The sequence below is a fragment of the Ictalurus furcatus genome, chromosome 1, assembly GCF_023375685.1.
Source record: "Ictalurus furcatus strain D&B chromosome 1, Billie_1.0, whole genome shotgun sequence".
Lineage (NCBI taxonomy): Eukaryota > Metazoa > Chordata > Actinopteri > Siluriformes > Ictaluridae > Ictalurus > Ictalurus furcatus.
Window position 1 is genome coordinate 18,568,483 of NC_071255.1, and position 12,396 is coordinate 18,580,878.

Consider the following 12,396-nt stretch of genomic DNA (forward strand, 5'->3'; position numbering starts at 1 on the left):
TTTTTGGTCCATGCATTGTAGGGTTAAATATCAAAAATCTAAAAGGTGTGCACCATACCTGACACATGGTCGAACCCTTTACAATTGGTTGTGTGACTGTACATCATTCCATTCAAATGCTATTGAGCTTTAAATAATGGTATATTTTGTGTATGGGCCCATTCTGCAGTGAAATTCATATCTAATTTACATATGATTTAATAGCTCATTTTGATAAATATCAAAAATCTAAGGTGTGCATCATACCTGTAAAAGGTGGGCATCATACCTGACACCTAGATGATCACTTTCCAGTTGGTTATATGACTGTAAGTAATTCCCTCCAAATGATATTGAGCTTTAAATAATGGCATAATTTGTGTATGGGCCCATTCTGTTGTGAAATACATGGCAATATTTATATATGATTTAATAGCTTATTTTGATAAATATCAAAAATCTAAGATGTGTGCATTATAGCTGACACCTAGATGAACACTTTACAGTTGGTTGTGTGACTGTAAGTAATTCCTTTCAAATGCTATTGAAGTTAGAAACGTGTCGTATGTAACTTTAGAGACAGTCCCTTAATTTCCGCATATCTGCGATATCGAACGTCCAATTTCAAACCAACTTTATTCCAGTCAGTAGTAGTAACATCATAGAACTGGTAAGAACATCATTATCATTGCAGGTGAGATGGCGTTTAAAATATATAACTGACTTTAAACGGACCTAATGTAAGTCATATTTTATTTTATTTCTTTATTATTAAGAATCTGAAAGGATACATGATCAGGTGACTGTTCCACATTGCAAGAAAACAACAACAACAAAAAAACTTCATGAAGTTATCCCAAAACACCATGATAAATATTTAGTGACATTTCAGTATCATTTATCTAGTGTCACATTACACATTATATTTCATTGTATTTAAACAATAGACCATGATAGAAATAGGTTCGGTGGCTTTATTGTTTATTAAACTGATACTACTACTACTACTACTACTAATAATAATAATAATATATTTTGATATTCTATATTTAATCTATTCTTTACTGGCGCTTTCCTCGTCTTTTCGCTCATGCAAAATGATCTGTTGTGACCGTTGAAAATAGTGTTTTAACCGCGTGCTCCGCGGTAACCTGGCAACGAAGGGACGTCTCAATAGTAGGGGTGCATGAACATTACGAAAAAAAACAAAACTAACATTTAAAAAAAAGTTTGTCGAATTTCTAAACATATACAGCTGTAGTATTAGTCTTGTAAACAAGATTAGCATTGAAATATTAAAAACAACAGGGATTTTGAGAAGACCTGTTACTACTACTGCAGTAGGTAACCCAGATTCGGAAGTGAATTGGTCCAGCTTTGTTTCCGTTTGACAGCTGTTGCTGCTCGCGCGGTTTATTAAACTGTAGCTTTTGATTTAAATGAGTCGTTTTCCCCCCTGCATATCTATGTGGAAAAGATGCAGAATATTTGAGGTTAATTGTTTTCTCCCGGTCCTATTCATATTACTGACTTTAAAGCAGTTCTGTTATTGAAAGTGAAGTTCTGCTTGCAGTTGGCTAACATTGTAAGTAGTCGTTAGCAAACCTAACTAGCTTGCTAACTTGAGGGGAGTAGATGATTGTGTCAGTGTAGTTATTTTCTCATGTTTTTGTATATTTACAACAGTATGGGGGAAAAAGAAGCTCGACAAATAACTGATTAGGTAACGAGTGTTTTGCTGTAAATAACAATCTCAAATAAATAAAAAATCATATCTAATCATCTCTGCAGTGGAAATCTCAGATGGAAAACTTCATTTTGTATGAAGAAATTGGAAGAGGAAGCAGGTCGGTGGTTTATAAGGGCAGGAGGAAAGGGAGCATACATTTTGTGGCAATTATCTGTAGTAAGAAGTCGAAGAGGCCTGAGCTGACAAACCACGTGAGTAAACTAGAAAATATTCCTGAAAATCACTCTGAATTAGACCACAATATAAATATTAAGCATTTCTTACAGTTTGAATTCATATGTACTGTCATTTACGGCATATAGTAAATCCATTGCTTTCCCCTGGATCTTTGATTTGACATGTTTAAATGGTACTATAGAGATGGACGTTGTTTTCACTGTATTACCAGGTACGACTTACGTATGACATGAAGCACAATAATGTGGTCTCTTTCTATGAGTGGTATGAGACTAGTAATCATCTCTGGCTGGTGGTGGAGTTATGCACAGGTAAGGGCTTTGAAACATTTATTTGATTACTCACAATGTTGATGGTCTGCACTTATATAGTGCTTTTTTCCAAAGCGCTTTACACTGCCCAGCAAACAGGGGACGTCCCCCGGACATTGCGAACGTCCATTAGGTCTGCATTTGGTCCGGTTTATAAAGTTCGCTATAAATTTCACATTCCGAGGACGTCAGAGGATATCAAATCATAACACTACTGAATCTGTTAATTTTAGTGAAAGTCCCCTAAGCGTCCTGAATGACCGCTGGATGTCCTGTGAACGTCCCCTTGAAGAACCGTAGGAAGTCAAGGGGACCCTATATGGATGTTCGAGGGACGTTCGTAGAAGCCATATAGGGGACATCCTGGGGACCTTTTTTTGTCAGCTGGGTGTGTCTCATTTACCCATTCACACACACTCACACACCAGTGGTAGCAGAGCTGCCATGCAAGGCGCTAACTTGCCATCGGGAGCAACTTGGGGTTCTTGCCCAAGGACACTTCGGTATGTGGAGTCATGTGGGCCGGGAATCGAACCGCCAACCCTATGATTAGTGGACAACCTGCTCTACCACCTCAGCTCAGGTGGCTCAGGTGGCATTGATGTTCACTTATTGATGTGCTTAATAGTCTGAACTGCTCTCTTGTTCTGCAAATACTATTTTGTTCTATGTCACCTGTATGTTGTCTTTTTTTTAAATAATTTATTATTGATGTGTAATTGTTGGTCTGTAAACAGATAAAACACTTAGTGTTGAAATCTGCCTATTGTATATTTCTGTAGGAGGATCACTAAAGGCCGTTATTTCCCAAGATGAATGCTTGTCTGATGATGTTGTGCGAGAATTTGCTATGGACTTACTTAAAGGTCTCAAGTACATCCACGACTCTGGCATAGTGTTGTCTGACTTCAGCCCTACTAAGGTATGTCTCTACGCATCTGACACAATGTTGCATAAAGAGAATTGTATTCGTGTCTGTATAAAATCATACCAGAATATAGAAAGTCCAGTGGCTCGTTTAAATGTTTTTAATATAAGAATGAGTTTGAGTACTCTGAATAAACAAGGGTGTTTGCCTGCAGATTTTACTGGATGGTCCAGGTACTCTGAAGTACTCGAATTTCTGTCTGGCCAAAGCACAAGGAGAGAACCTAGAGTTTTTTGCCCTTGTGATGTCAGAACAGGGAGGAGACAACAAAGAGAGTGCTATGCCTCAAAAAAATATCAAGAACCGAACCCAAGGTTATCACTTAGCACCTAAACATGGAGTATGGTTTCTTTCTTGTTACTGTGCCAAGTAACTCTTTTAACTTTTTGATGGGACGTGGCAAGTAGCAATTCATTTTTGTGGTGAAACACGCATACACACCTGTTAAGAAAAAAACTTTATTAGCATACACAGTTCTTTCCTAACAGTTTTGTACGTGAATGGACAGATTATCCTCATAGAGTTTTGATCTGGCTTCCTTCAGGCTCTCTGCTGTACTGCGCTCCAGAGGTGCTGAGAGGAGAGAGCACGAGCATCTCCAGTGATCTGTGGGGACTGGGCTGCGTCCTCTATGAGATGTTTACAGGTCTTTAATGTTTGAATGACTTTAGTATGAATTGCATTAAGATGTCATCATTTTCTTTCTGTATGATGTAAGAAGAGTCTAGGAAGAAATAATCCCATTGAAAAAATTCCTAATCATTTAAAAAAAACATTCATCATACATTGTACGACCGAAAAACCGTTTGATTTCTTGTTTCATTCTTCATTTAGGAAAGCCACCGTTCTACTCAGAGACATTCAGTGATTTGGTTGAGCTCATTTTACATGAAGATCCTCCACCTCTGCTGCAAAAAGGTTTATAAACAGCTGTTGTCAAATTTATAGTAACGGCATTTTAAGATTTGAATCGAAATCTCTAATGCACCAGTGTGCTTGTTTTTCAAGGTCCCAGCTGTCTACAATGTAGTCCTGATTTCCAGAGCCTCGTATTGGGTCTGCTGCAGAAAGATCCTTTGAACAGGTTCATCTTAAATATACATGCGTAGCTGCACACACAGTACCCTCCACTAATATTGGCACCCTTGGTAAATATGAGCAAAGAAGGCCGAGAAAAATTCTTTATTGTTTAACCTTTTGATCTTTCGTTCCAAAAAATTCACAAAAATTCTCTGCTTTCATGGATATCAAACAATTGCAAACTAAACACAGGTTTATATATAAAAAAATCTTTGTTGAATATAGGTGTGCAACAATTATTGGCACCCTTTTAGTATTTTCCATATGGCTACCTCTCTGTGTGAGCCAAAACCACCTCTGGTGTTTATTGCCAAAAAGCTCTATTTTGTTTTCATCTGACCGTAGAACCCGATCCCATTTGAAGTTCCAGTAGTGTCTGGCTAACTTCTGCAATTCTCCGGCTGTGATCCTTGGAGATTTTTTGGCCATTCGAACCATCCTCTTCACAGTGCCTTGAGACAATATAGACACACGTCCATCTCCAGATTGATTCATAACATTTCCAGTTGACTGGAACTTCTTAATTATTGCCCTGATGGTGGAAATAGGCATTTTCAATGCTTGTGCTATTTTCTTATAGCCACTTCCCATTTTGTGAAGCTCAACAACCTTTTGCCGCACATCACAGCTATATTCCTTTGTCTTACCCATTGTTATGAATTACTAAGGGAATTTGGCCTGTGTTACCTCATATTTATACCCCTGTGAAACAGGAAGTCATGGTTGAACAATTTCCTGTTCCTAGTCACCCAGGTGTACTAAATAAAATGTAAAATATCAGTGGAAATATACTTCAAATATATTTTTCTCATATGAATTCATAGGGGTGCCAATAATTGTTGCATACCTATATTTAACAAAGATCCATTTTTTGGATAAACCTGTGTTGTGTTTGCAGTTCTTTGATATCCATGAAAGCAGAGTATTTTTTAGATATTTTGGAACAAAATATCAAAAGGTTAAATAATAAAGACAATTTTTCACAGCCTTTTTTGCTCATATTTACCAAGGGTGCCAATATTAGTGGAGGGCACTGTATAACACATTTACACTGCTGATGTGGATGTGTGTAGGTGTCCCTTTATTTCTACTGCCTGTTTCCAGATAATATTCATTTTTGCTTTTCAGTATCCCTGTGTGCCCTTTTATCTTAGCACAAAGTAAAGATTGCATGGTGGTGTTCTGATTTTCTACCTTTATTTTAGGGATCATAATAAATGAATCAATCAGTTTTAGTGCTCTTACTCTGATTAATACAGTAGAGCTTAGAATGGCATTAAATGTGACCTATAGTAAAGTATGTACCTTTTTCCACACCAGTATTAACAGGTGTGAGCTTTAGAAGAGGACACTTAGCAATATTACTGTCCTATATTCTGTACAGGCTAAACTGGGAACAGTTGTTGCTGCACCCGTTTTGGAAGGGAGCATTTTCAGTGGATTTTTCCTCAAGGGGCAATGCAGATGAAAATACCTCACTTCGCTGCAGGTAATTGTCATTGCTGTCACAGTGTTTTAGAGTGCTTCACTGCTATTTACTCTCATCTTCCTTTAGGGAAATTACTTTCTTTTACTCGCTTTCTTGGTATTCCTAACCACATGTGTCTGTCTCCTATACCAAAGCATTAAAACACATCTTTTATGCTGTAGCTCTAAGTTTTTTGTTTTTTTTTTGTTTAAATCACCATGTAATTTTGTACATTTTACATTTCAGAAGTTTTTACATTGTCAGTTCATGAGAATGAAATAGAGCCTTTATGGTTAATTTCTCTTTGCATATCAAGATGTGCTTTCTTACACATGAAAAGAAGAATCAGGTGCAGGGTCAGTCTCTTTGGTGCCCCTACATTAAAAAAAACAAACAGATAGTAAACCTTACCTTTTCTTGTTGCTGGGGTTGTACTGTCAATTATGCAACTTTTGTACCTCTAGTATGCTATATGGGTGTGATGGTCAGGTGTCAACAGACTTTGCCGTATATCTTTCACCTAGAAGGCGCATGTAGGTTACCTTTAAAGCTATACTCTAAAAGCTGACTGTGGTCTGTTTATACCGTAAATCATTTTAAAGGTAAAACATATACATGTTTTTCAGGTAAAAGATACAGATTAACAGGTGAAAGAGGCATTAAAGATACAAAAGATGTACACTAGATGATACCACCACAGTGAAAAGACAGCGTGGTAGCTCAGTGGGTAAGACTGATCGGAAGGCTGTGAGTTCAAATCCACTGCTGGGCCCTTGAGCAATGCCCTTAACCCTCAACTGCCCAGTTGTTTAAATGAGATAAATGTAAGTTGCTCTGGATAAGGGCGTCTGCCAAATGCCATAAATGTAAACGTAAAAAGTGCAGTATAATACTAATTTCTTCTGAGAATTTGATCAAGGGCCAAACTGTGGCATTGGTCCCCAATGACCTGCTTAATCCTGTCAAACCCGACCCATCCTGATAACAATTCACACTCTTCTGTTCACCTGTGCAGGGTTTTATTTCTAGCCCTACTGTCTGAATGGAACCATAACCATGATGTCTCAAAGGACCATTACACACGTATCTAGACATTATAAATAAATAAAAACTAGTGAACCCAAAAAGACATTAGGACATCCTAGTATGCCAGCAAGGTGTAGTACAGAATGCCTCTTAGACCTGTGGTCAATCAGTTAGGGGACAAATGGTCAGCAGTGTCTACATTTCATGCACAGTGCATTTACAGTATATCCTGTCTTGAGTTCTGCACAGTAGTCCTTTGTAACCCCCTGTGAGCCCTGTAGTGTATGAGTCCTACAGCTGCTGTTGGTGTGTTGGAAGATGGAATTAGTTGAGTATAAGAAGTAAGGAAGAACTGATACTGAAAAACTGTACTGAAAGATATTATTGATTGTATAGGTAAGTTCCATATATATATATTTTTATAGTTATTTTAGTTTCCATAGACCATGGCACTACTGTAAATGATTTAAAATGAAATTTATTTACAATTTAGAGTGGGGATGTATTGCTATGAAATCAATGTGCAGTAATAATCCTCTAGATTTGTAGTGTGGGGCCAGATTTATTCAGCAGAGTAGGCCATGACACAGATTGTTGTTATCTAGCACAACAGAATTCTGTTATTTCTGTTAGTTCATAATTCTGTTGTGATGGCAAACCTATGCTCTTTCTTGCACATGAAAAGAAGAATCAGGTGTGGAGTCAGTCTCTTTGGTTATTGCAAAAATAGCCATTTCTTTTAATTGGAATCACTAGAATTTTTCCCATTTTGTTCAAATGGAAGACAGATGAATTGAAATTGTGTGTGTGTGTGTGTGTGTGTGTGTGTGTGATTTTCAGTACACAATTGGAGTCAGGTCTTTCTGAAACAGCAGCCGAGGCCCAGACATTTTCCACTGGTTACAGTAATCTATACCTCTGCAAGTCCTTCACATTAGGTAAATGCAAGCTACTCAACTTCCATGATATAAATGCCAGCATTGCGAGCATGTGTGTATACACGTTCATGCTGTATGTACTGTGTATGTATGCACAGTGTAAGGAAATATCCAAAGTATTTTATTTATAAATGAACGTGTGTTTAAAATGGTAACACACACACCGTGCACAGTATGAACACACTATAAGATTGTCTGAATGCGGTTATATGGGTGCTGTCCTGAACACACATCTGCTGTGCTACTTGTTTCTAAGGGGATTTCAAAATATCGCCTTGCTGTACATGAATGCTTGCACGTATTCACACACTCATGGATTACACTGCAGATGTTGCAACAGAGGAGGAATGAGATTATGGGATTTTGTATGAATGATGTATTATGGACACAATGCAGCATTACAGCATGATGAACACTGAAAATTCATCCCTACTCCAGATTAGTTAGGAGTTAAGGCTGATGGTGGAGCATGAGTGCAAGTTTGTCATTATGGAAATAGTCAGTAGATTGTTTGTAAAGAACTGGTACTTGATTTGGAAGCAATGTAATATTGTAATTACTCATAAAAATTAGCAAAAATTAATGAGTAAAAAGAATCATACATACAACAAATGATATTTTGAGCTCACTTATACAGAGTAATTCAATTGTTCAAGTGTTTGTTTTTTTTCAAACGCAATAAAAAAAATGGTTTCAAAATTATCAGCATGATTTGAGCTCAAATATCCTAGCACTTCGGGCAGAATTCATGATGCCATTAGTCTTCACAATATTCCTTAAGCGTGTTAATGATTTTGCCACAAATTTTTGAGAAAGCATACTATTATTTGAAAATGTATTTCTAATGAGAATAATTTTTTTCAGATAAATAGATAAGATAAATAGTAACTTCTATTGTTTGAGTAGAAAATTTTAATTATTGTTAGTAATGCTGTTATTTATTTTCTATAATCATTTTTGCTCATTTTTATGAAGGGTACTAATAAATGTGAAAGACTCCATTTTTAAAAATGTATTTATTTATTTGTATGTCTGCCTACTATTCATTTATTTTTATTTGCTTGGTTATTTTTTCAAGTTTTGTTGCTTTACATGAATTTGGCTTTATTTTTCATATCGTAGACAATGTGACTGAGTTTAGACCTAAATCTGCATTGGACACAGATGCCAAAGAGTCCATTTTCCTTCTCAGGTATGTATGTTTACATGGACTCATTTTATACTGAGGCTCATAATTATCAGAGTTTGCTAGAATGGCAAATATCAATGCAGATAAAATCTTCTAATGTGGCTTCCTACTGATTATTTTCCTAATGAATAGCTATCTGTCAGATTCATAGAATATTGATTAAACATGCTTTCACGTTTAAAAAAAAATTCACATTTTTATTGTGCATGTTATGACAGTTCACGTCCAACTCCAAGAATGAGCAGCACTGCCAAAGAGATCGAGAACAGAGAAATCAAGACCCAAGTGAGATAAGAAACACACAGCACACAACATTAAATTTGTTGTCTATGTATTTAAAATTCTCTATCGGATATTTGTCTTATCATGGTACCACAACTCCATCTACTGGCTAATTAAGGAATATGTGTATGTTCTATACAGTGTGTGTGTACAAGGAAAAACTAAATCTAAACCCCAGGCCAAGGACATTAATATATCTGACTCGTGTTTTTTCAGTACACACTATAGTTCCCTGAATTTGGTGTGTTGTGTATCTCAGGATAGCAGTGCATTGGAAGATTTGCAGACTGATGCAGGTGCCTGCATTAAAGAGCTCTTGTACACAGAATCAGATCTGACTGTGACGCCTATTATGGACAACCCAAAGGTGAGTACAAAGCTTAAAGCTGTGAGAGGCTTTAAAATCTCAACCATTAGAAAAGCAGAACTCCAGCTATTTGTTGTATTTTCTCAGATTCTGAAAAATGCTCCTGTGCGATTTGACTCCAAAATACTGTGTGTTTCAGCATATTCAGGTAAACTTTGCTGCTGTCATTTTTGCTGAACATTTGCATTTGAGTTCCTAGTAAATCTTATAGGTGACTCTACAACTCCTTTTTTTTTTTTTTTTTTTTAAAGAACATTTCTATGCAGTCCAACAGTGAGGTGCTAATGACTAACTGTCTGTCCTTTGTTCCCTCTCCCTCTGTGTTTGTAGTTGAGCGTTTGGCATGTATGAGCTCAGGTGAATGGTCTGCATTCCTGCAGCAGGTATGTGCTGTTCTGGAGTCGGTGGAAAGGGCTGGATCTGGAGCTACAACACCACCACGTGCAAAACTCAACCTACTCTGCTATCTGTGCTGCGTTTGTGGCCACAGAGACACAGCCACTCGCTTTATACATTCCCAGCTGGTAAGCACTGTTTGGGTCCATATCGTCCACAATTATTTATTTATTTATTTTTTTACCCAAAGTCTCTTATAAGTGAGACAGAATTCAGTTAGTGTCTAACTGTTAAAACAAGTGCCATTCATGGAGATTAGTGTAAAACACACAGGAGTGCAACAAGCTACAGTCATACAGCACACTATATCTCGATGCATACAATATCAATACACATGAACAATAATAGAATAATTAGTAACCCTGAAGAACTCAGGCAAGTCATATAACAGTACGTGTATTTATTATGAGTGTAATGATGCATGAAATTCAAATTCGATACAGTGTAGTGGTATCATGAGACAGTAAATTTTTAATAAAGCAAAAATATACATTGTATGACTATGTGCTAGTGCTCATTTCCTTAATGAAAACTATGATGAAAAATCTTTGTTGACGACTTTGTTTTTCCATGAGTAAGACGAGATGATGTCTGAGAACGTCATTAAACACTAAATTGTGACTATATCAACATGCAATATTGTTGATTAAAATTCAAAGATTTTAAAAAATGAAAATGTAGTTTAAAGAAATATATAAACTTTGCCAAAGTCTCACTTTATTTTCATTGCCATAAAAGATGAGATAAATTTGTATAGATTTTTTTTATAGTTTGTTTGTTTTTTTTTCCTTCCAAAATTACAATCCAAATATCCTGTTTATTGGCATGCGTGGCAGTTTCCTTCCTGTGCAGCACTTCAGGACTAAGCAAGCACAGTGGGGAGTACCTTTCAAAACGTTCATTTTGTCTAGACTAGATTGACTGAAATGTTGATCAATAATAATCTTATGGCTAAAAATGTCTACAGTTTTCAGTGACTGAACTGGCAACAGTTTTCACTGAGTAAAACTAGACTAAAATACTTTTTTTGTTGTTTTGTTTTTTTGACTAAGATAAGACTAAAATGCCCAAACTTTTAGTCAAGTTATAGTTTTAGATTAAAGAAACAGTACAAAAATGTCTATATATGATAAAAGCTATCAAGGAAATTTGAAACATGACTAATACTAAATTAAACAATAGCTGACAAAATTAACACTAATATATACCTTAGATTTCCATTTTTAATTAAATAAATCTAGAGATGACACCAATTCGATACTTACGATTGGTATAAAGGCAGATACCTGCAAAAAATGATGGCTTGGATATTGGAGAAAAAAGAGCGAATTTGCTCCGATCCTGTAACAAATGGAAAAGATTGGGATTGGATTAGGGGGAAAAATTTGGAACTGAAAAAGTTTATATATAAAGAGACATGATGGAATTTTTTGTTATGGCTGACTTTTTTGTTATGACTGTATGAATTGCATTTATCCTTAATTCTTCCTCTTCTTTTTCTTCTTCTTCTTCTTATTATTATTACAAAGCTGCTGTGTATGTTTTCCTGTGTTTTTTTTTGGTTTGTTTTTGTTTTTTAAAGTGCAGTGCTTCAGTAAAAAAAAAGTTAAATCCTTGTAGTTTTTAAAGAGAAAAAAATTGGATGACGATCAATATTTGCTTTAATTATTGCTGTCTGAGAAGAAAAATGGAATTGTGCCATCTCTAATTAAAACATTATAACAGTATAATCATAAAAACTTAACGACAGGGTTTGTGTGATCCATTCAGACTCTTAGCAGCATATAACCAAACAAAAGCTGTACATTAAAATGGAACAAAATTAAACAAAGCTAGTTTTCACTGATGTGACTCTAAATGTCATTGAACGTACAGGGCTTTTCTTATTCTGCTGTTAGATTGTTGTGTTGCCTGTCAAAGTCATGCAGCTCTCTGTTGCCCTAGATGTGCTTCTGAATCCTGCATTCTCCACTAGTGAATATGAACTTCCTGATCATTATGGTGTTTGAATCAGTGAGGAACAGCTGCCTGAATGCAGTAGTGCGTGTGTGTGTCTCCTATTAGCTGAATGTTTGCAGTTTTAATGCTAATATACACATATTTGGTGAATTCGGCACACTGTAATATTTTGGTCCACCTCTTGCTGCATTTCTGCCGCATAACTTGCTGGTAAGCTGAATTGCTTCCATATACCAAATCTCAAAGATCTGGGGAAATCCTGTAGCTCCTGCTTGCTGACTGTAGCCATTGCTATGTTTCTGTTTGTTTTAGCTATTTGCTAGTATGGTAATATGTTAGCATTGGCTCTTGAAAACACTGCGATTAGGATAAGCATTTTTTTTAAACCCCTGTAGCCTCTCCCGATTCGTGATAAAGGACAAGACTTTTTCAGAGGGCTTGATGAAGTTTAAAAGGTTTATTACACCTCACTAAATATAAGCCATGTTTTATGTCTAGTAGTCTACTTTTTTATGCAGCCTATTGAATGTATTGTTCATTCATATA

At 36.2% G+C, this 12,396-nt stretch overlaps 1 protein-coding gene across 17 annotated transcripts in view; it reads left to right on the plus strand.

Moving 5' to 3' along the window:
• The window catches only part of ulk4 (unc-51 like kinase 4), a 125,872-nt gene that overhangs the window by 3,111 nt on the left and 110,365 nt on the right, over positions 1-12,396 (plus strand). For 12 of the 17 annotated variants that reach the window (XR_008386538.1, XR_008386545.1, XR_008386550.1 and 9 more), the window contains exons 1-15: positions 1,362-1,472; positions 1,771-1,920; positions 2,118-2,217; positions 3,000-3,139; positions 3,300-3,459; positions 3,690-3,791; positions 3,980-4,063; positions 4,154-4,229; positions 5,610-5,714; positions 7,560-7,657; positions 8,780-8,849; positions 9,065-9,131; positions 9,388-9,495; positions 9,583-9,643; positions 9,826-10,019. Coding sequence is in view for 6 of the 17 variants with exons in the window: in XM_053630673.1 (XP_053486648.1) it covers positions 1,419-1,472; positions 1,771-1,920; positions 2,118-2,217; positions 3,000-3,139; positions 3,300-3,459; positions 3,690-3,791; positions 3,980-4,063; positions 4,154-4,229; positions 5,610-5,714; positions 7,560-7,657; positions 8,780-8,849; positions 9,065-9,131; positions 9,388-9,495; positions 9,583-9,643; positions 9,826-10,019 (1,569 nt within the window). In the remaining 11 variants the exon portion in view is untranslated. Of the gene's footprint in view, positions 1-521; positions 674-1,361; positions 1,473-1,770; positions 1,921-2,117; positions 2,218-2,292; positions 2,351-2,450; positions 2,606-2,999; positions 3,140-3,299; positions 3,460-3,689; positions 3,792-3,979; positions 4,064-4,153; positions 4,230-5,609; positions 5,715-7,559; positions 7,658-8,779; positions 8,850-9,064; positions 9,132-9,387; positions 9,496-9,582; positions 9,644-9,825; positions 10,020-12,396 lie in introns of those variants that run through there. The other 5 variants (XR_008386542.1, XR_008386544.1, XR_008386546.1 and 2 more) reach the window with 5 other exon arrangements.